Source organism: Lepidochelys kempii, chromosome 2 (genome assembly GCF_965140285.1).
Source record: "Lepidochelys kempii isolate rLepKem1 chromosome 2, rLepKem1.hap1, whole genome shotgun sequence".
Classification (NCBI taxonomy): domain Eukaryota; kingdom Metazoa; phylum Chordata; order Testudines; family Cheloniidae; genus Lepidochelys; species Lepidochelys kempii.
Genome location: NC_136381.1, coordinates 267,314,385 through 267,334,784, shown reverse-complemented (window position 1 = coordinate 267,334,784; position 20,400 = coordinate 267,314,385). Strand labels below are relative to the sequence as shown.

At 42.4% G+C, this 20,400-nt stretch overlaps 1 protein-coding gene across 4 annotated transcripts in view; it reads left to right on the top strand.

Moving 5' to 3' along the window:
* Positions 1 to 20,400, top strand: part of SMARCC1 (SWI/SNF related BAF chromatin remodeling complex subunit C1) — a 178,057-nt gene that overhangs the window by 110,312 nt on the left and 47,345 nt on the right. For all 4 annotated transcript variants that reach the window (XM_073334923.2, XM_073334922.2, XM_073334925.2 and 1 more), the window contains 3 exons: positions 10,202 to 10,257; positions 14,482 to 14,596; positions 15,590 to 15,744. In XM_073334923.2, coding sequence (XP_073191024.1) covers positions 10,202 to 10,257; positions 14,482 to 14,596; positions 15,590 to 15,744 — 326 coding nt within the window. The remainder of the gene's footprint in view (positions 1 to 10,201; positions 10,258 to 14,481; positions 14,597 to 15,589; positions 15,745 to 20,400) is intronic.

Sequence of the window (20,400 nt, the reverse complement as noted above, 5' to 3'; positions counted from 1 at the left end):
CGGCTGCCGTAGCTCCTATTGGCTACTGCAGCTAATGGGAGCTGCGGGTGTGGGCAGCATGTGGCGCGGAGACCCCACACCCCTCACCTAGGAGCTTCAGGCGGGCCCCCCACCCCAGGTAAGTGTGCCCCCCCCCGCACCCTCCAAACCCCTGTCCCCTAGCCCTGAGCCCTCTCCCACACACCCAAACTACTGCTGCTGGCCCTCACCAGCCACTGACTGCAGTGGTCATGGGAAGTCACGGAATCCATGACCTCCGTGACACTTGCAGCCTTAGTGATAACTATCTATCCTTTCTTATAACTGACTCGTGCAGTGTTCACAACTGCTGCACAAGCTTTCAGTGAACTACCCACTCTCCTCTGGGGAAAGAGTGCCATTTGTCATGTTGAGCATGTAGAAGTGTCACAGAGTACAAGTATGGGAAGCGCTAACTGTTGTGCGTTCCTACCTTTCACCGAGCGTGGAGGAAAAAACGGTGCTAGTTAGTAGCAGGATTGCCATACATTTGAGCCCGCTAATCAGTCCAACCACATCTGCCTTTTCATTGCTGATACCTTGTTTATCCAGAATCAATTTAGTATTCATATTAGAGTGTGTTATAATGAACTGTGTAAATGGGTCCTATCTGTGAAAACAAAGGGGGCCAACCTGTGGATTACTAAGTTTAAACACATTTTAAAGATAACTTTGTATTGATGCATTCTGCTTTATTGTTCTACTGATAAGAGTGGGGAGTTTATTTATCTGCTGTCTCATGTAGCTTGCAGACAATCTGATTAGAGAAATTAAACAAAGGTCAGACACTTTTAATTTCCCTGTTGACTTGAAGTCTGTTTCCCTTCTCTAGTTGTAGGGTTAAATGGGGCTTCCTGAGAAGCCAGTCATAGGTTCCTCATCACTAACCAATAGGTGTTGATACCTAACTAGGCAGAGCTCCCTGTTCTTGAGGGTTGTGTTTTACCTTTAAGACTAGGAACGTCTGATTCCTGGGGTGTGGGTGAGGTGTGCTTTTCGGCTGGAAGTGCTGGGCTCCTCCTTAGGATGATGCCTTGCATTGCTTGGTAGCCATCTACCTTTTGCTGCTTAAGAACCATAATTTACTGATTCTGAAGGGAGAGCCATATAGTTTTTCTCCTCACAAAAGATGATTGCTGTGATGCAGGACCTGCTAAAGAGGATTGTGACAGTGGAGACCCTTGTGGCCCTGTAAGAGGGACTACCAAGCACTCCCTGTAGAAGGAAAGGAAGGTTTTCACTATCAGTTTGTGTTGTGGACACCCATGCTCCAGAGGGCTAATTCCCATCTAAATTGTCAGTTTTGTATATTCTTCATTAACCTGGTCAGATTTTTGCTTCTGGTTTGCAGCAAAATCAATAAAGGCCATGTCTGTATCTTCCTGGAATACAGGCATCCTTTATTTTATAATTTGTATCCAGAGTATCAAAATATGATGTTTTCAGGTCCACATACTGTCACGGAGTCCCCGGGCAATGCTCTGGAACTGCTCCCTACGAAGCCAGTCAAGACTCTGGTGAAGTTTCCTCTCTCTGAGCAGACTGTCTTCAGGGCAAACAGCTCACACAGCTTGCACCTTCCTGGGTCTGACCTCGGAGCATTCAGCATCCTCTGCCCCTCCGTGCACTTCCCACAGTGAATCCGCCCACGCGGGGTCCTGGAGAAGCCAAAGGGTCCTGCACCCCAATTCCGCAGTCAGACGTCTAACCCTGATATTCTGTGATTCTTAGTCAGCCAGTAAAACAGAGGTTTATTAGATGACAGGAACATGGTCTAAAACAGAGCTTGTAGGTACAGAGAACAGGACCCCTCAGCTGAGTCCATTCTGGGGGACAGAGAGCCAGACAACCACACCTGTACTTCACTCCTCTTCCCCAGCCAGCCCAAACTGAAACTCTCTCCAGCCCCTCCTCCTCTGGGCTTTGTCCCTTTCCCAGGCCAGGAGGTCACCTGATTCCTTTGTTCTCCAACCCTTTAGCTCTCATCTTGCAGGGGGGAAGGGCCAGGCCATCGGTTGCCAAGAAATAGGGTGTCGGCCATTCTCTGTGTCCGGACCCCTGCACACACCTGCCCTCTAGGGCTCTGCAATGATCATACACCCTTATCCCACCACCTAGATACTTAAGAACTGCATAGGGGAAACTGAGGCACCCCCACACTATTCAGAGAAAACATTAAGAACAGTCCCACTTTGTCACACATACCTTTCACGTTTGGATGTCATATTTATATTTTTTACAGGAGTCCAGTCTCCTTATTGCATTAACTTCATTTTAAAATTCCCACTATTACCTTAGTTAAAATGGCTTAAAACGTAGAGATAGAAACCTGCATGAACTCAGATAAATTAAATTCAGTTTGCCCTGACACTCATAGCAGAAACTTTTTCAGTTTCCTTTTTCATTTCATTCATTTAGTATTCCTGCATGCACCCATCAGTATAAGCAAAAAATATAAATGGTTTATGCCAGCTGGAGGCCTGCAGTCACAACACTGTCACTGCAAATAATGGCTCTGCAGCGAATGCGATAAGATAATTTTCAAAAACCATCAACTACTACCTGGCTAAACTTGTCATATTGACTTCTTTATTTTTTATTAAAACAAAAATTTATTATTGCAGTCACTACCAGACAACCTAGGTTACATCAGGAATTATAAACGTGTGAAAATGCAGTTTATAATGAAACTTAAGATATTTTCTTAGTAACCGAACGTATCCATGTTTAGCCTCATCACAGAGGGGAATATATTTTTGGAAGTTTCAGGAAAATTCTTTTAGTTTTGTAATGCAAGGGAGGGTGGGGAAAAACAAAACTTATAGTGGGGAAAGTGTAAGATGAATTTGTGCACTTTTTTTGTTGCTGAATCTTAAAATGTAAGGTATTTCTGGCAGTCTAGTCACACTGAGAACTAGTCCTTTACTTTGCAGCAAATACATGAGTTAACATTTAAAAAGTAAACAACATGAGAACTGTGATGTTGCCTCAATACAACATTATAACTAATAAATGCATAGATTTAAATGTAGAAAACTTTTCCATAGGCTATTTGCAACTCAGAAATATTCTTTTTAAAAGAATAAATGTGTTTTATGAGTGAATTTTTATGCCACTGCACAGTTGGCATGCTATGCTGGGGGGAGCCTTTCTCCTGCAGATCTGATGGGCTACACCAGCTCAAAAGGGTGTATATAGTACTTGCTGCAAGAGCACAATGAAGTATTGGTTGCGGATGTGAACTCCACAAGCACAATAGAGTAACTGCAAGGAGTTTGCAAAATCAAACCAAAGAGCTCTGGATTTTTGTGCAGGGGAGTTAGAGAAGAACCAGAACAAATCTAAATGCTCAGTAGCAAAGTAAAGTTCAGTCATGTTGCTTGTATGGTAGATTTTCTGTTCATTGACTGCATCTTACACTTACACTGTAACTTGATAGGAAACTGCTTAACAGAATGGGGTGGAGTACTGTGTATTAGTAAGAGTGTGATACTGGGACTCAGGACTCTTTAGCTTACAGACATTGGGCAACTAACTTAACTTGTGTGTCTTCGGGCAAGTCCCCACTACAAAGCTGCATCGGCACAGCTATACCTCCCGTCGGCCTAATTACTCTACCTCGGAGAAGCGGAAGCTATGTTAGTGGGAGAGCGTCTCCTGCTGACATAGCCCCGTGTGGAGACGCGAAACTTGTGTCACTTGGGGGGAGGGGGCTTTTTCAGACCCCAGAGCAGCGCAATTATATTGACTTAGGCTGTAGTGTAAACCCGCCCTTAGTTTTCCCATTTGTAAATCGGAGGTAATTCGTACTACACAAATACCTGGGGAAGCTTGTTTAATGTTTGTAAAGACCTAATAGACCCTTTAATAGCAGGTGCTATAGAAATGCAAAGTATGTTTATAATAGTGTGCTTGATGGGTAAAATTAGAAAGGGCAAAGGACTGGAGAATATGCTGTAGGAAGCAATGCTGAAGTAGCCCCCTAAGGGTGAATAGGGATTAATGAGCATCATCACTCTCTAATTTCTCTGGTTTATTGGACTACAATGTATCTGTTACCCAAGTGGTGACCACCATTTTTCTGAAAAGCGTCATCCTAAGAATTTTGTTATTTTGAAACAATTACATATTTAATGTTTGTTGGTTGCCAAGTCAGCATTAAAGCAAGATGGAAAGTTAATTTTACACAGGGAAGAGAGGAACATGCAGTACTGTTGTGTGTAAAGAAAGAAAACCTGTGTACATGGTGTATATTACTTTTCAATGTTACGGTGGCTACCAGCAAGAGCCCACATGATTATTTAATTATAACCTTTTATTATCATATGCAATTCAGACTGTATAAATAGCAGGGAGTACTTTTGTCAACCTGTGAAATTTCATACTGCTGAGCAAAGCGAGATTGGTCATTCTGACTGGGAGATCTACAGGAATCAAAACTTCAGAATTGCTTCACTGTTCTCCGCCATCCCATTTTCTAATCAGTCGTTTTTTGTTTTATACATAATGTAGCATCCTGTTTTGCTGCTTTTGCACATGAATTCCTTCAGTTCCTCTGTACTGAAAGATACTTGGGAGTTTTAAGCTCTAGCTAAGCTGCACTTAAACAGAATTTTATATATTGTTTCTGTAGAATTTTCTGGTTTGAGGTTATTAGCTTTACTTCCCATTAAACACACCACTCTCAATTCCCTATTCTTTGGCTCTTATTATGTTTCAACGGAGAGACTGAAACTTCCTATCACTTCCACTCCTTTTACCAAAAAGAGTCACACTTTTAAGCACAGTCTGGAATTCTGCTCTTAGGCTGTGGACAAGAGTCTCTGAGACTATCTAATCTGTCTCTTCCTTATGTCATTGCTAGGCTACCAAATAATAACCCTTCCTGAACAGATTCTCTCCTTTTAAGAGGGCATATTGACCGGTCTGTAATCCCCTCTCGGTGGACAAAGGCAGGTACTTCAGAAGGGCAGAATTATCTGTCCCAGATAAGATCAATTGAAAAATGATGAAATGTTTTGTCTCTTATTTCTAGTTCTTCTTACATCATAGTTTTTTTCTAATATGTGAAGAATTAATTTGTGACACAACATCACTGAAATTATTGCTGCATGTTAGAGACCAAGCTGTCTTCACCAGCTCTGTTTTAGAACAGACTTGTACTATCATTAGAGTGGGAATTTTTTTTTAATCAAAACATTTTGCATCAACGAATACCTTATATTGAGATTTATGTAGCTGGGTTGAGTGATGTTAATTATTCCTGCATGCTTGAGATCAGCCTGCAGTGCCCAACACCTTTCTATGTAAAGGTGTGGCACCATGGGTCAAAGCCTGTGATCTAACTCTAAGAATTTCTCTTTAATGCCTTATAGAGCCTTTGGGTACGTATGTATGGTGCTGGAGACTCCGCTCTGGAGGTTTTCAGATACCTTATGGGATTCAGTCTTGAGGGGTATGCTGTTCCTCTTGTTACATGCTGACATTCCCCTCTCCTCTCTGTGTATTTGCAGTATTTTTAGGTATTTCTGAACCTTCTAAATAAATATGTGCAAAACATCAGTGACAATTAAAGTCCATGATGAAGTCCAAATAAAGCTTTGTAATATTCTGGCTCTGTATGTGTACTTTTCCTATCCCAAAGAGCCCAATCTTTTTTAGCGGAAACTTTGCATAAACATTCATTAAAAGAATAGCTTAATTAAATGAACTGGGGGGTGGCATCAAGAAACCTATCCTAAGGACAAGTGTATGAAGGTTTAAGTAGCTTGAAATGAGACTAATTGCTGTTAAAACATTCATACTTTTTAGATTTCAGAGTAACAGCCGTGTTGGTCTGTATTCGCAAAAAGAAAAGGAGTACTTGTGGCACCTTAGAGACTAACCAATTTATTTGAGCATGAGCATCCGATGAAGTGAGCTGTAGCTCACGAAAGCTCATGCTCAGATAAATTGGTTAGTCTCTAAGGTGCCACAAGTACTCCTTATACTTTTTAGAGATATCCATGCATCTAACACTGGTAACAATTTTACTGACTTTTTTTTCCCTCAACATTTCAACTTTTCTCTATGTTGTTGTCCCCTGCATACTGTTGATTAGATTATTGTGCAACATGACGCTCTTTGTAGATCTCATGGTTGGATGCGATAGTAAGGTAACTGGGCAATAATTATTTAAGCAGCAAGTTTCTAACTAAACAGAACCTGGTTGAGTTTTTGATGAGACAGCTAAGCTATTTTTGTTGATATATAGCACCCACAGTGTAAAAGGTGCTTCGCATACATATAGAGAGGGAAGGTCTCTGGCCCGAAGAGCTTACAGTCTAACCAGACAGCAAGTCGTCAACTACAACAAAAACCAAGTGATTTGAACAGTGAACTCTTATTAAACTCAGACATCTTTTCATTTTTTTTTTAAATGTTATTGTCATGCAGCCCTAATTAGAGGCTCCCCAAGCTACTATGTTTGGGACCCATCCTAGATCAGTGTGCGCTTAAGCTTCCCTTGGTCTCAGCAGGCTGCAACATTGTCTCTTCCCTTGGCCTCTCTGGCACATTTCCTGGGCACAGGATCTCTGACTGTTACCCCTTCACAGAAGTGGGACCCTATGGCCAATGTCCTAGGCCCCCAGGGCTAGTGCTGATTTCCTAGATTCCCCAGTTGCTTAAGTCCTTTCCCAGAGTTCCTGCCTTGTGGGCACTCAAGTTTTACAGATCTCTTAGGAGCATGTGAGAGTGAAAGCGAATGACACACAAGCTCTGTATGGGTTTAAAAAAAAAAAAAGTCGCCCTTCACTTTTGTTAGCACAAGAAATATATAGACTTTGACAAAACAAAAACCACATACCCGCATTTCCCTGCCTCAGTTTCTCACCACTCTTGAGCATTCTTTGGGTTTAGGTCAGAGTCCTCTAAGGAGTGCAGAATCCTACCTCCTGCACGTGTCTTCTCCTCCAAATCATGGAGTTTCTCTCTAGTGCAGTCTGTTTCCTTCTTCCTGGGGTGGTTCCACAATAAAACAAGACCCCTTTGCTACAAAAACATGCCCCTCTGTTCATCTTCCCTACCCAAGCTTCCTCATGTCTCCATGATTTTTCCTTAAGTCTGTCAGGTTCTGTGGCTTTTAAAACGCAACGGTAACACCTGTTTATTCTTTGTTGTGCTTCTGTGAAAATTCTACTGTTTTAAATCTGTCCTGCAGAAACATTTGGTCAGCCTAGTTTCCCCTGTCTTCAGCCATCTCATTGGTACTGAAGTGCTCTCACTTGAATGGGGGACATCAAGGTTTGACCACCCTCCATTGCCCTTGGTCTGGGGAATGGGTGACACACCCCTGACAACGTGGCTGACTCCACTAACCTTGAGGCATTTCAATGAGCAATTTCATAAGATCAGCCAGAACTCATAAGTCATACATAAATTCCTGAAATCATCAAAATTCTATTGTCTGTTTTAGCACTTCTTTGAGGGTATGCCTAGGTCTTGTAGCCCTTTTGAAATAAATGCTTTGAGGAACAAGATCTGGAGATGGGAGACATGAAGGGGCCAGTTAGTCATGAACAATGGTCCTAGAAATCCATTTGCCACAGAAAAACGTGAATTTGCGTTTCTATAGAAAATCTTTAGTTTTTACATTTTGTGAAAAAATAAAAACATATACAGTGGAACCCCAGTTATCCAATCTAATTGGGACCAGGGCCAGATCAGATAATCAGGAGACTGGATGGGGCTCCAGCTGTCAGTCCTGGGCAGCAAGGCTTGGGCTGTAAGCTTAAAAATTGTAAATATATTGGTAAATCATTGCGTTCAACTGATACTCCTATATATTGTGGCTAGGGAAACTAAAGTTCAGCATTTCATTTGAATCATGGGAAAACATGGATTTTTGTGGGGGGGTTTATCAGAGAATTTTGCGCTTTTTTTTAATCACTGAAAACTAGGGTCCCTGGTCATGAAGGTTAGGCAAAGAAACTGTGGTTATGGGGAGTGAAAAGACCTGCAAATGCTAGGGCAGGGAAATAATGAGAGGCTTTCTTGTGAATGTTTGATGCTTTAACACTGTTTGTAGAGTTGCTAGAACTTTGTGTGAGAATATTTGTACAGCGCATAAATGAGTCTTCTACTGTCAGATTTGAATAACATGATAAAATCAGACTCTGATAGTGTTTTGATCACCTGCAAATTGGAAATAAAGTCTCCTACTGACTTTCCATGCATGCTGACATTTGTGTGCGTAGAGTTCATAAAGCAATTCAGGAAATTTATGTTGAGCAGTGATGACCACTCTTGTAATACAAGATGTTCTTAGGTGAGGCTGGTCTTGCATGCCTGAGCTATGGACCATCTACACAGACAAATAGATTACATTGGCAGAGCATGTTGTTAAAATTCTGTTGGTTGACTATAATATAACATGGATTGAACATGTTATAGAATTGCAGTGTATCCTTGGCCTTTTACAGGTGTGCAGTGGTTCGAGTTTTGTATGCATGGGCAAACTATGTATCTTCATAGCTAAATTAAAATTTTGTCATGGTTATGTTTAGTAAAAGTCAAGGACAGGTCACGGGCAATAAACAAAAATTAACAGAAGCCCATGACCTATCCGTGACTTCTACTAAACTAAAAATAATGGGGGCAGGAGGTCTGACTGAAGCCCAAGTGGGGAAAGAGAGCCTGAGCCATGCTGTTGGGGGTTGGGGTGTCCAGCACCTGCCTCTGTGGCAGTTCCAGAGACCCCTCACCGCAGCCTCAGGGGCTCAGAGCTCTGGGGGTCCCCCCACTGCTCCAGGGGCCCCCTGCAGCCGCTGACAGCTCTGGCACCACTGCTCTGGGGCTGGAGCAGAAAATGTCTGACGTCTCTGAAAGTCACAGAATCCGTGCCTTTGTGACATAATCTTATCCTTATGCATAGCTATTTTAATATTGTTGGCCTCACGTACCCCAGCTGGCCAAACCTGCAAAGGTGAAGCAATGTTTAAACCTGAGTTTTAAATTACGGCTATAGCATAATGTATTGTGCTGCCAAACCTCCCATGTGTCCAGTGTTATGAAGCTTTCTTGAATCTTTCTAAAGAACTGTTTTATTTATTTAGGTGGAACAAATGGGCCAAAGTTATTAACAACCCAGTCACTGTCCGGCATTAAACAGTGTTAAACATGGTCCAGGATTTGGCATTCAGAGACCTCAGCCTGCTTAGTACCATGGCGCAAACATAATTGAAAATTATTTTAACCTTCTATTAAAGATAAAGAAAAGAAAAAAAAAACAGTTAAAGCATTTGAAATGTGAAGAATTAAGTAAAGCTTTTATTGAAACATGATTTGCTCCCTTTAGCTGGAGAGAGTTTTAGAAAGAAAAACCTCTTGTTTGACAGTCTCTTAGATATTATTAAAGAGGGCAATAACTGTCCCTCTAGGAAAAAGAAAATGGTAGTTGAAATGAGCTGGAGCTACTACTGTTAAAGTCAGATCCCATTTCATCCCAGGTGGTGTCTGGGATTCAGCTGGAGCCAGTAGAAGTGGGAGTATTATCTGGGTCCCTCTCTCTGGCCTGGTCTGGTCAGGACATCTTTCAGGATTAGATAATGAAGGCCTGGGATCCCAGAAGATGGTGGGGGTGGCAGCCATGATGGTGAAGTTTGCTTCAGTATCCTCTGTCTGTTCTGTCACTCAATCTTTTTTCTGTTCTTTGTCCTCCTTACCGCTCCTCCTCCTCCCCTTATTTCCCAAAAAAGTCTTCCTTTCAGGACCCAGAAAGTGAGTGATGGGTGGAATAGCTCATCCCCTCATTATTTTTGTCCACCAATTAGATCTTATTTCTGACACACTAATTTTGGTTCACTAACTTCTGGCTCCACATCATTTGTTTTTAACAGGTATAATTACAGCAGTCCTTGGATTATATGAACATGGCCTTTTTAGTTTAAACTAATCCAGTTTCTCTGTCTGGTTTTCTTGCACCTACTCCCATCAACACCTGTTATAGGTTGTGACATCTTATGAACTTACACTCACTTTTTACAGTTAAACTCACAATTAAGGTAAATTTGTAAGCCCAATTACCACAACAGAACAGAGTAGAACATTTCAATTAGGCCTGTAATTAATTTTCAAGCATAATAAATGGTGGTTATGGCACTTTTAACCACTCTGCTTTATGTACTTATATTTCTTCTCACAGATGGAGTTGAAGAAGAAAAAATGGAAACTGAGACAGATGGGCAACAGTCAGAAAAGGTAAAAGTCTGAGATTTGTCTCTGATACAGTGATTCTTTTCATGAAGTTCACAAGTCTGAGTTATTTGTGTTACAGTAGCACCTAGAGACCTTAATCAAAGATCGGGGCCCATTTTGCTAGTCACTGTACAAATGCATAATGAAAAGTTGGGCCTTACCCCAGGTGACTTAAATTTTAGTAAAGAGCTCCTTGTTCTCAGACTTATCATGTGCAGAGTGAATTGAACACTGCTGTCATAGGAGTGCTCCCCTGCAAGTTTATTGCTGAGCAAAGTGGGAAGAGATGTCAGTATCTCTTCCTGCCCTTTCTAGCCACCAGGAAAGGAGCTGAAGAAGTGTCAAAGTGGAGGTCAGATTTAATTGTAGAACCATAGAAAAACTGCAGCAGCCCATCCTGACATGTTGCAGCATTTTTCTTGTAGTGTTGGATTGATGAGTCTGACTCCTGATCGTGCAGTGCTGTGATGTTTTCAGCTCTGCACAGTTTAATTCAGTGAGAAATTGGCTGTCCAAGATTAAGTACCTTTGCTCTAATCTGACACAAGATCAGTAAAGAGAAATCATAGTCCTCCAAGAACCATTCCTAATTTTTGAATTTAGTGTAACTCAGTTGTGTTGGACTGCCAAGTGCTCAGATTAACCTATTGTTATAGCACAAATATAAACTGAGAGAGACTGAGAGGATGAAAGACAGAAAAGGGTTCTTGTATTTCCCTTCTGGGTGCCAGCTGGAGTTGGATTGGCAACCTGAGTGAAGTCATTTATTCATAGTTGCATCACAGACAATGGCAATGCAAGCTACCCTCCTTTGTCTAGTGAATGTGACTCAACTCTGATTTAGAGCTTGAACCTAAGCCTATGATAGTCAGTGGCAAACCTCCCCCCCCCCCCCCCCCGTAGCTACAGGGAGCTGCGGGAACAGTGCTGGGGGCAGGGGCAACGCGCAGAGCCACCTTCCACCCCACCCCCGCCAGGAGCTACAGAGACATGCCAGCAACCAGCCACTTCCAGGAACTTCCATGGGGCTATGGAAGGCAGCCTGCCTGAGCACCCCTTTTAGCGGCCTGGAGATCGCTGGCTGTGATTTATTTTTGCGGGACCCCCCTTGAGCCGAGGCCCTGGACTGCAGCCCCTAAAGCCCCTGCCTTAATCGGGCCCTGTGGGAGATCTGCAGCAGCCAGGCTGGGGAGCCAGGAGCCAGCTTTCTTGTCAATTTCATGGCTCAAGCAGAGCTGTGAAATTAACAAGAATGACAGCCAACAGCCAATGTGAGGAACCATGTCTACATAGACAGTGAATCGCCCTAGGTACACTGACATAAGTCTTACGCCTCTCATGGAGGTGGAGTTATGTTGGTGTAGTACAGCACTTACGTCGGCAGGAGTAAGTCTGTAGTGTAGACACTGACGTACGTAGGTCCACATAAGTTGCCTTATGTGGACCTAACTCTGTAGTGGAGACCAAGCCTAATACTCAAAAAACATAATTCTGAATGTTACTCCTTGTTTGCTGTATTCTCTCCAGTAAGTTTATATTGCTTTTATGAAATAATATATGTAAATACAGTGCAAGGTAATCATGGGCATGAAAATTACTGTTCCAAATTTATTGGAAACTAATTCCTGGTCTAGTAGAACAGAATAGATTAGGCATTCAGATAAATCCAAATTACTTGCACATGTTAAAATATTTCCCACCTCCACCCTTACGCATAAAATCACTGCTCATATCATTAATACAGTTAAGGCCCTTAAGTTGGAATAAGCTAGAATATGTGAAGAATTCCACATCTTTGAGCAGTGTCCCTATGGGTGCTTCATGACAGGGCATACTTCCTCAGGGCAGATTTATCACAATGTCCAGCCTTGTTTCAACAATCCAGTAGAGTCTACAAACCCCACTGCAAGAGCTTTCCTACAAATTCTGGGCCATATGGCAGCCTGTATGTTCATGACTTCCCTAGCAAGACTTAACTCTTGGTGTCTTCACCTGTAATTGAGAACCATCTACACTCCCAACGCTTTCGATCCAAACAGGTGTCCATACCTCATAGGGTCCTCAGTCATCTGAACTGGTGGAAGGACCCACAGAAGGTGTGGGGGGGTGTTTCATTTGTACAGCCTCTTCCCATGAGGATTGTCACCGCAGAAGTCTCCCTCATAGGCTGGGGTGCACAATTCCAAAGCCTTAAAGCTCAGGGCAAATAGAACCCTTCCGTATCAACATATTGGAGCTCAGAGCAGTCCATTATGCTTGCCAACACTTTCTCCACACACCAAGGACCACCCAGTCAGAATAATGCTGGACAACAGAGCAGTAAAGTTTACATCAGTCAGCAAGGAGGAGCAAGATACCAGTCCTCCTACACCAAAGCCTTAAAACTATGGAACTGGTGCACGTCACATCGCATGCATATCTTGGGGGTCATCTGCTGGGACTACAGAACACAATCATAAATTCCCTCAGGAGGCAATTCAGCATCAACCACAAATGGGAAGTGAACAACAAAGTGTTCTGAGAAATACGACTTTCCTGGGGCCATCCACAGGTGGATCGCTTCACTACTCCATTCAATGCAAAGAGCAGACGTCTGCTCAAAGTGTGGGCACGACCACAACTCCGTGGGAGATGTCCTAGTCATTACTTGGCCTCAAGACCTGCTATGCCCTTATCCCCCAATACTGCTCCTGTTTAAGTTCATAAAGAAACAGAGACAAGAGGAACTAGTAACCATCTTCATGGCACTGTCGTGGCTGAGACAGGCTGTGGTTCCCAGAGCTGATTCATATATCTACAGTCTCTTCTCTGCCTTTTTCTGACCCTGATTCTCTTCACCCAGGTATCAGCATTGGTCCCCTCCCCCAGTCTTGCAGCACTTTACCTCAAAAGCATGGCTGCCTGATGGCCCTCTGGTATAGCATAGGTCTGCTCTCCAGAAGTTCAGTGGGTGCTGCTCAATATCAGAAAGCACTAACTAGAAAAAGTGTGGAAACGCTTCCAGGCTTGTTGCAACCATCAAGCTGTACTTCCTCTCAAATCCTCTGTCGCATATCCTCAGTTACCTGTCAAATTAAAGGCTACAGGCTTATCGCTGAGCTCCATCAAAGTTGTTCTAGCTGCCATCACAACTTTTCACCCTCCCGTACAAGGAGTCTCAGTCTTCACCCACCCCAGCGCTGCAAGGTTTATCAAGGGTCTGTTTAACCTCTTCCTACCAAGGAACCAACTGCACCATGGGACTTCACCTTAGTTCCCAGTGCTCTGAGGAAACTCATGCAAACCTGTGGGGAGTTACTGCCTCCTTCATTTGTCCCTTAAGACCTTGTTCATGTCAGCCATTACTTCGCCTAGGATGGGTGGGGGATCTGCCTCAGAGTCTCTTTCTTGGGACTTTTGTGGTTGAGTAGGACCTGGAGTGGCGGCAGGTCTCCTCCTCTCTATATACTGTTATATCAGGGCACGAGGTTTCTAGGGCACAGGTGTAGACCTGGGGAGACAGCTAACAAAAATTTCCAATCAAGAGCAAACTGGCGCCCTTGCATATCTAGACATGGAGCATCCATAGCGATACAAATCTTGAACTGAAGTACAGTTCAAGGTAAGTAACTTCTCCTTCATTTTATTTCCCTTCCTTATGCCACACTTTTGCAAATACCTGTTGCTTTTTTCTGTTGGACAAAAATACTCTTTCCCACTGTGTGTAATTACACGGCGGCACTCATTGCCACATGATGTTATTGAGGCCAAGAACTTACTAAGATTCAAAAAGGGATTGGATGTTTATAGGGATAACAAGAATATCCAGGTTTATAATACTGAATGCTAACAAAAATTTTGGAAAGGATATAAAATCTCATGCTTCAGTCTTAAACCAATCTGTAACTATTAAGGATTAGAATGAAATCTTTGGGGAGGGACAAGATGATTCCACTTCTCTCTACTGTGAGGTTTCTTGCACTGTCTGCTGAAACAAAATCTGGTGCTGCCCCCTGTTGAAGATGGCTTCCTGGACTAGATAGGTCATGGATCGGATCCAATATGGCAATTGCTTTGTGCCCAAGAACCTTGACCATGGTTGTGAAAAGAACAAACAGGCAGTCCCAAACTGAGTCCACCTTCTCAAGGATGATAGAGCATTTCAAAGTGAATCTGTGACCAAGCTAACAAGGAATTTTTTCTTATGTTTCACTTTCTCTCTTCTGTCATACCCCTCCAACACTCTAGGTTGAAAGCAAAGGAGAAGGTGAAATAGAGGAAGGTGATAAGGTGCAGGAAGGAGAAAATGAGAGAAATCCAGAAAAGGAGCAGGACAGTGAAGTCACTTCTGATACCAAGTCAGGTAATAGACACCAGCTGTTACTTGAGCTGCATTTTAGTTTTAAAAGCCTTTTTCCAAAACTGTAAGAATAGACTATAAAGTTAATTGTGGCAGAAATATTTCCTCTCGCACAACAGGTCTGCAGCTTGGTTCAGCAGCAGATATTCCAGTTCATTTCACAGAAAAGCTCAAGTGCTAAATTCATATTGCAATCATTTCAGACTTCAATTAAGGGACTTTTTTCATCTTGGCTGTAGGGACTGGGCGAGCAGATTGCTAAACTAAAGTGAGCAAAAACCATATAAATGAGTTTATTTCTATATGCTAATCTGTTGGTCCATTCCTAATGTAAAGAAGCAGATGAATGGGACTACTATGAACACAGCTTTGTGCTTAAAAGCTTAACAAGCTTTCTCCGTTTCCTTACAAATCATTTCATTCGACTAGTTGGGAATAAAGTACTGAAAAATCATAGTATCTTCCTATATTTTAAAATACCATGTCATTTCTCATATGAATCTGTGTTCTGATTGTCATATAGATCTGGCACATCTTTTCTGACAGGATTTTTTTCATCAGGATTTTAGGGAGGACAGAGCAAAACAATAAAAAGGTCTCCATTTGCCTCTCAAAATGGAGACGTTCATGGAATTTGTTTATTGGAAATACAACTTAAAATTATATTGATATTAAGTCTAAGAAAAAGATGGGAAGAGAAGAGTGCACAGGGGTAGGAAATGAAAGCACTTTAGGAGCATCACCCTTAAGGGTTTTGGGGGGATCCTCTGGAATATACATTTTGTGGAGGTATTCAAACTGCTTCTGTAGCAGTATGTGGAGAAATGCTGAGGCGCTATAATAATGTAAAGCACCTAAGTGGGAGAGTTGTAATGTGCATGCATGGGTTTATGCTGTGTGAGCACAGAAGTACGTGCTGTGTAAATCCTGTCCCTGATGTGATAATCATTAACAGTGAAGAATGAATGTAAAGAAATTATTGGGTCATCTCTTTAGAAGAGAAGGAGGCAGAAGAGAACAAGGAAAACGTTGATGCGTGCAAAGACAAGGAAAGCGAAGCTGGAAAGAAGAAAGTGGAACACGAAATCTCTGAAGGAAATGTAGCTACAGCTGCAGCTGCTGCTCTTGCCTCAGCTGCCACCAAAGCAAAGGTTTGTCCTATACAAATGTCCACTGCAGCTGATTTCCAGTTTCAATTGGGAAGTGTTCAAAAATGGCCCATTGTTCCAAACCACTGGGATTTTAAGTACTTTTTTGTTTGTTTGTGCTCTTTCACTTCCGCTGTTTGCACACTATCCTTAAATGAAATTGTTTCCCTGTGAATAGTTTAATGCTACCATTGTAAACTTACTAACGTCAGGGTGAGCATCCCCAAAAAAGGTCATCTTTTCAATGTGTAACGTGGGCAGTTGTCTCTGCTGGGTGTGCTGTTAGTGGTCAAGGAACAGGATTGGGAGGCAAGATTTGTGGGTTCTCTTCTTGGATCTGCCACTGACTAGTTGTGTGACCTGAGGCAATTCATTTAACTTCTCTGTACCTAAGTTTTTTCATCAGTAAAATAAGTGTAACACTTACTTCGCAAGACAATGTGATAATTATAAAGATCTCTGAGATCCTCACATGAAAGGTCGTCTGTTGTTTTTCAGGGCTGGATATTGAGAGAGTGGTATTTTTTCCATTCCATATTTGTGTTAAATGGCCTCTTAAACTTTCCAGCCACAAATCAATGAATTATTCTTTTCAGTCTGCCTTTTTTATGTATATTTTTAAATCCTTTGATTCTCACTTATTAAGTTGTCTGCAGACTTTACCTAATGAGCCATAGCTTGAATCAGTGTTCCACATGGCAGCTCTGGCTTACAGTTTTTATTGTAAATATCTTCTGAATATCCTGCTTCATTCAATTTAATGAATGTTACACCCTTCTTCCTCTTCATATTTAAGACCTCTCCTCTACTTCCCAGATAATTTGTTTCATTGTAATCCTTTCTCTGTCTTTTTGTTCTTTTCACTAGCTCTGCTGAATACTATGCATCACAAACTCCAGGTCAGGTTTTAGTAATAAAATGTATAACTAGGTCCAGTTGGGTGGGTCTCAGCACTGAAATTGCTCGTATAGTAAAATACCCCAATTAATTATTGCTGTAGGATGGATTTGTGGCATTTTTCTGCCTCTGTGAGAGACCCTTATTACTGTGACCCCATCGTGTGTGGAAAGTCAGTTAGATTATCTGCCATATCACTTGCCTGGTTTGCTTATGATGATGTTTTGTAACTTGTGCTTCATCTCCTCAGAGAGAGAGTATGTGTGTGTGTGTGTTTTCTTGGCAGGTCCCTTGACACTGCTTGGGATGCATACTTTCCAGTGCTGGATTTCTTTGTCCTGCATTTTTTGACAGTGGCTGAGTAGTCATTGCCATGCTAATGAGCTTAGGAGAGGCAAAAATAATAATCTGGTAGAGCAAGGAAAAGCTGTTAGTCCCTCTGGAAAAAGAACTCCAGTTGATTGCTGCATATTTCTTTGAAACAAACTGACCTCAAAAGAGGAATGGGAGACAGACAGCCTCTGGCATGGTGGGGGAAGGAAGAAATGAGGGTTCACACAGAGCCCCAGCCTTGTGGGGAGAAAGGAGGATGCTAGGATAAGTTGGGGGATTGGGACAAACAGAACCCCTGATAGCATGTGGTTGGAGAAACCTGACATGCTGGGAATAGATATTCACTATGGGACTGCGGGGGAGGTGGCCACAGAGAGCCCTTGGCATGGAGGGAGAATGGAGCACGTAGAACCCCTGCCATGGGGGGAAGATTAGGGGACCTTGGTATGGGGGGGAAGAGTAGTATGGGGGAATGCACAGAACCCCTGCTGTGGGGGGAGCAAATGGGGTTGGAAAAGGTATGGTATGGGAAAAGGAGGTTTTGGAGGGCACACAGAACCCCTGCAGGATGAAGATGAGGGGAGTGGTAGGGAGGGGTGGCACACGAGCTTGCAGAGGGATCGAGGGAGCCCTGGCATGTGCGGTAAGCTTGTCCAACACAAGTTACATAGTGTGCTCCCCGCATAGTTTTTAGTGGAGCCTCTGGTTCTGGAGGAGCTCAGCAACTCTTGACGGGCAAAACAGTGGGAACTCCTTTCCAGAACATGGACTTAACTTCCCTTTAAAATAGTCTGTACTCAGGGAGCGCCCTAGATTTTTCTAGCTGCAGATGTTCTTACTCTCTTGGGGCATATGGATGCTGTGGGTGCAAATTTGAAGGTCCTGAGTTTGTAGCATCCATGTGAGGAAGTTGCAGCACAGCATTTTTGTGTGCACTGCTATTCTCACCCCTTTTGTCCAAACTGCAGGTCAGTGTAGACATGTCGTTAGAAATACCAGCAGAGTTTGGTCCCTGCGGTTTGTTATATTCCCAGATAATGAGTCATACTCTGGCTTCTGTCGTGACTCTGACAATTGTTCGGGGGGGGCAATGTAGTCGACCTACAGTCTAGTCAGGTTTATTAATATAGGCCTTATCCCCTTCCCCTGAACATACTTGTACTCATTTCTGATTCGGTTTGAGTTGTTGTGAATTCTTATCTGCGAAAAGGGCACTCTGTCAAGTTAGGGTATGATGATGTCACTATAATGGGATCGTTTAAACGCTCAAAACCCTTGAATTTGAGACTGTTGGATTCAGGTAAAGCAATCTTTTAGGTAGTCCCCTTATGGCAATGGCTAGGTTTAAAGTCTTTGAAATGTCATACATCATTTTATTGAGACTGATCTGAGAAAGGGGATGCGGTTGAAGCTCCATTTACAGTTTGACACACACTTTAAAATGTAATATTAAACTAGCATACAGGATTTCCCAATTGTTCGTTTATTAATTTTAGGTTTATTTTGAGATGTGAATACCAAGGTGACTTTTTTTCTATCAGCCTTATAAACTCAACCTGAGATCTGAAGATCAAGCTGTTCTTTCTGTCCCTTCCATCATCACTATCGAGGATTAATTCAGAACTTAAATGTTGATGCACGAGCCATGGCAGAATCAGATCAGGCTTTCATGGCTATGTTAGCACTGCAAGGCTAAAAAGGAATAAATGCTTTTAGTAAAGTAAGCAGATAGTGGTCACAAGGAGCAGATGTTTTGAGCCATTTAAAGAAGCCATTTGAAAGTTGTGTTCTGACACACCTTCTAGATCTCTTTTTTTAATAACCCTCTGTCTGCTGTGATAACCCACACAATTGTGAAAAAATGACAAATACCCCTTAGTTGTGCTTCTCAGGTCTGGAATTCCTTTCTTTCATCAAGAGGTGGTAAGATGATCAAAGTATTTTTTAATTCTGATCTAATTTCTGTAGAACCTTTTATCTGAGGATCTCAGTGTCATAACAAACACTAACTAAACTACACATCATGCCTGGGAAATATGTATTATACCCATTTTACAGATGGCAAAACTGAGGCATGGATATGATTTGTTATATTATAGTGTGAAATGGCTTGGGATGCATAATAAGTGCTGCACATGTGCTGTGTGTGTGACTGAGTGTAGCTTTCTGGACTCTTGATCTGTTAGATACTTATCTGTATATTTCCTTTGGGTGCAAAAAAAGTAGTGCAGACTGGAAATGGAAGAATGTTACACTAGTGGAGGTTCTCCCGATAAACTGGGGTCCTTGCTTCATGATCACATTTGGTGATAACTCTAGTGAATGTTTCCTTTCAAAACTTATTTTAATATCAAAAGATCTAAACAGCAACCTAGTTTATATATGCAGTCAGTGCAATACGAGGGGCTGAATGTCCTGAAGCACTTTACAAAGCAGTCAGAGCATGCAATGCCTTATTTAAAGCCAAATTCTAGAGCTATAATATGAGACTATTTCCCAAAGAGGCGCTGGTGCTTCAGACCATCTGGCTTCATTGTAGGTAATTTTGCATGTCTACATCTAGGTCTGAAGAGTAGAAATGAGGTCTTCCGTAAATAGCAAAACCCCTTATAGCCTGAGCACCATGGATCGATGGGCGTTTTCAGGCAAGCAATAAAAATGTAAATAGGAGTGAAATTTAATCTTTTATTTTGAGAGGCTTCCTGCTCCCAATCAAGCTCATGTCCCCATTTTCTTCCGTTGGTGGTGGATGTAAGAGGAAGAAAAGGCTTGGATAATGCAGTCCTTTTGATTTTGACAAAGGCACACCGAGAAAATTTATATTAGAGGAAATAATGTCCTGTAATCAGGACCTTCACGCTCCAGAGTAAAATTGGAGTGCAACAAGGCCTTCTCTTCCCATTTGCACTAAAATTTCAAACAGCATTAAGGCCTTTTGTGAGCCGTGTCTGAGATGGAATAATTTAAACTTTAATATTAACCCCAGACCACTAAGGCCTGGTCTACACTGGGGGGGGGGGGGTGTCAACCTAAGTTACACAACTTCAGCTATGTGAATAACATAGCTGAAGTCGACGTACTTAGATTGACTTACCGTGGTGTCTTCATTGCAGTGAGTCGACTGCTGCCGCTCCCCCATCGACTCTGCCTGTGCCTCTTGCTGAGCTGGAGTACAGGAGTTGACAGGAGAGCGCTCGAGGGGTCAATTTATTGTGTCTAGATTAGATGCAGTCAATAGATCGATCGCTGCCCACCGATCCAGCGGGTAGTGAAGACATACCCTAATTCTAGCTTATATGGAAAGCTATTATAGTGTTGCAAACTTTGCATTAGAAATAGAACTGTAAGTGTCACAGGAGAAATCTTGCAATTAGCTTTTCTGGGGGAGGTTGGTGGCTGTGGGACAATTTATTAAAAGAATGTGTCAGT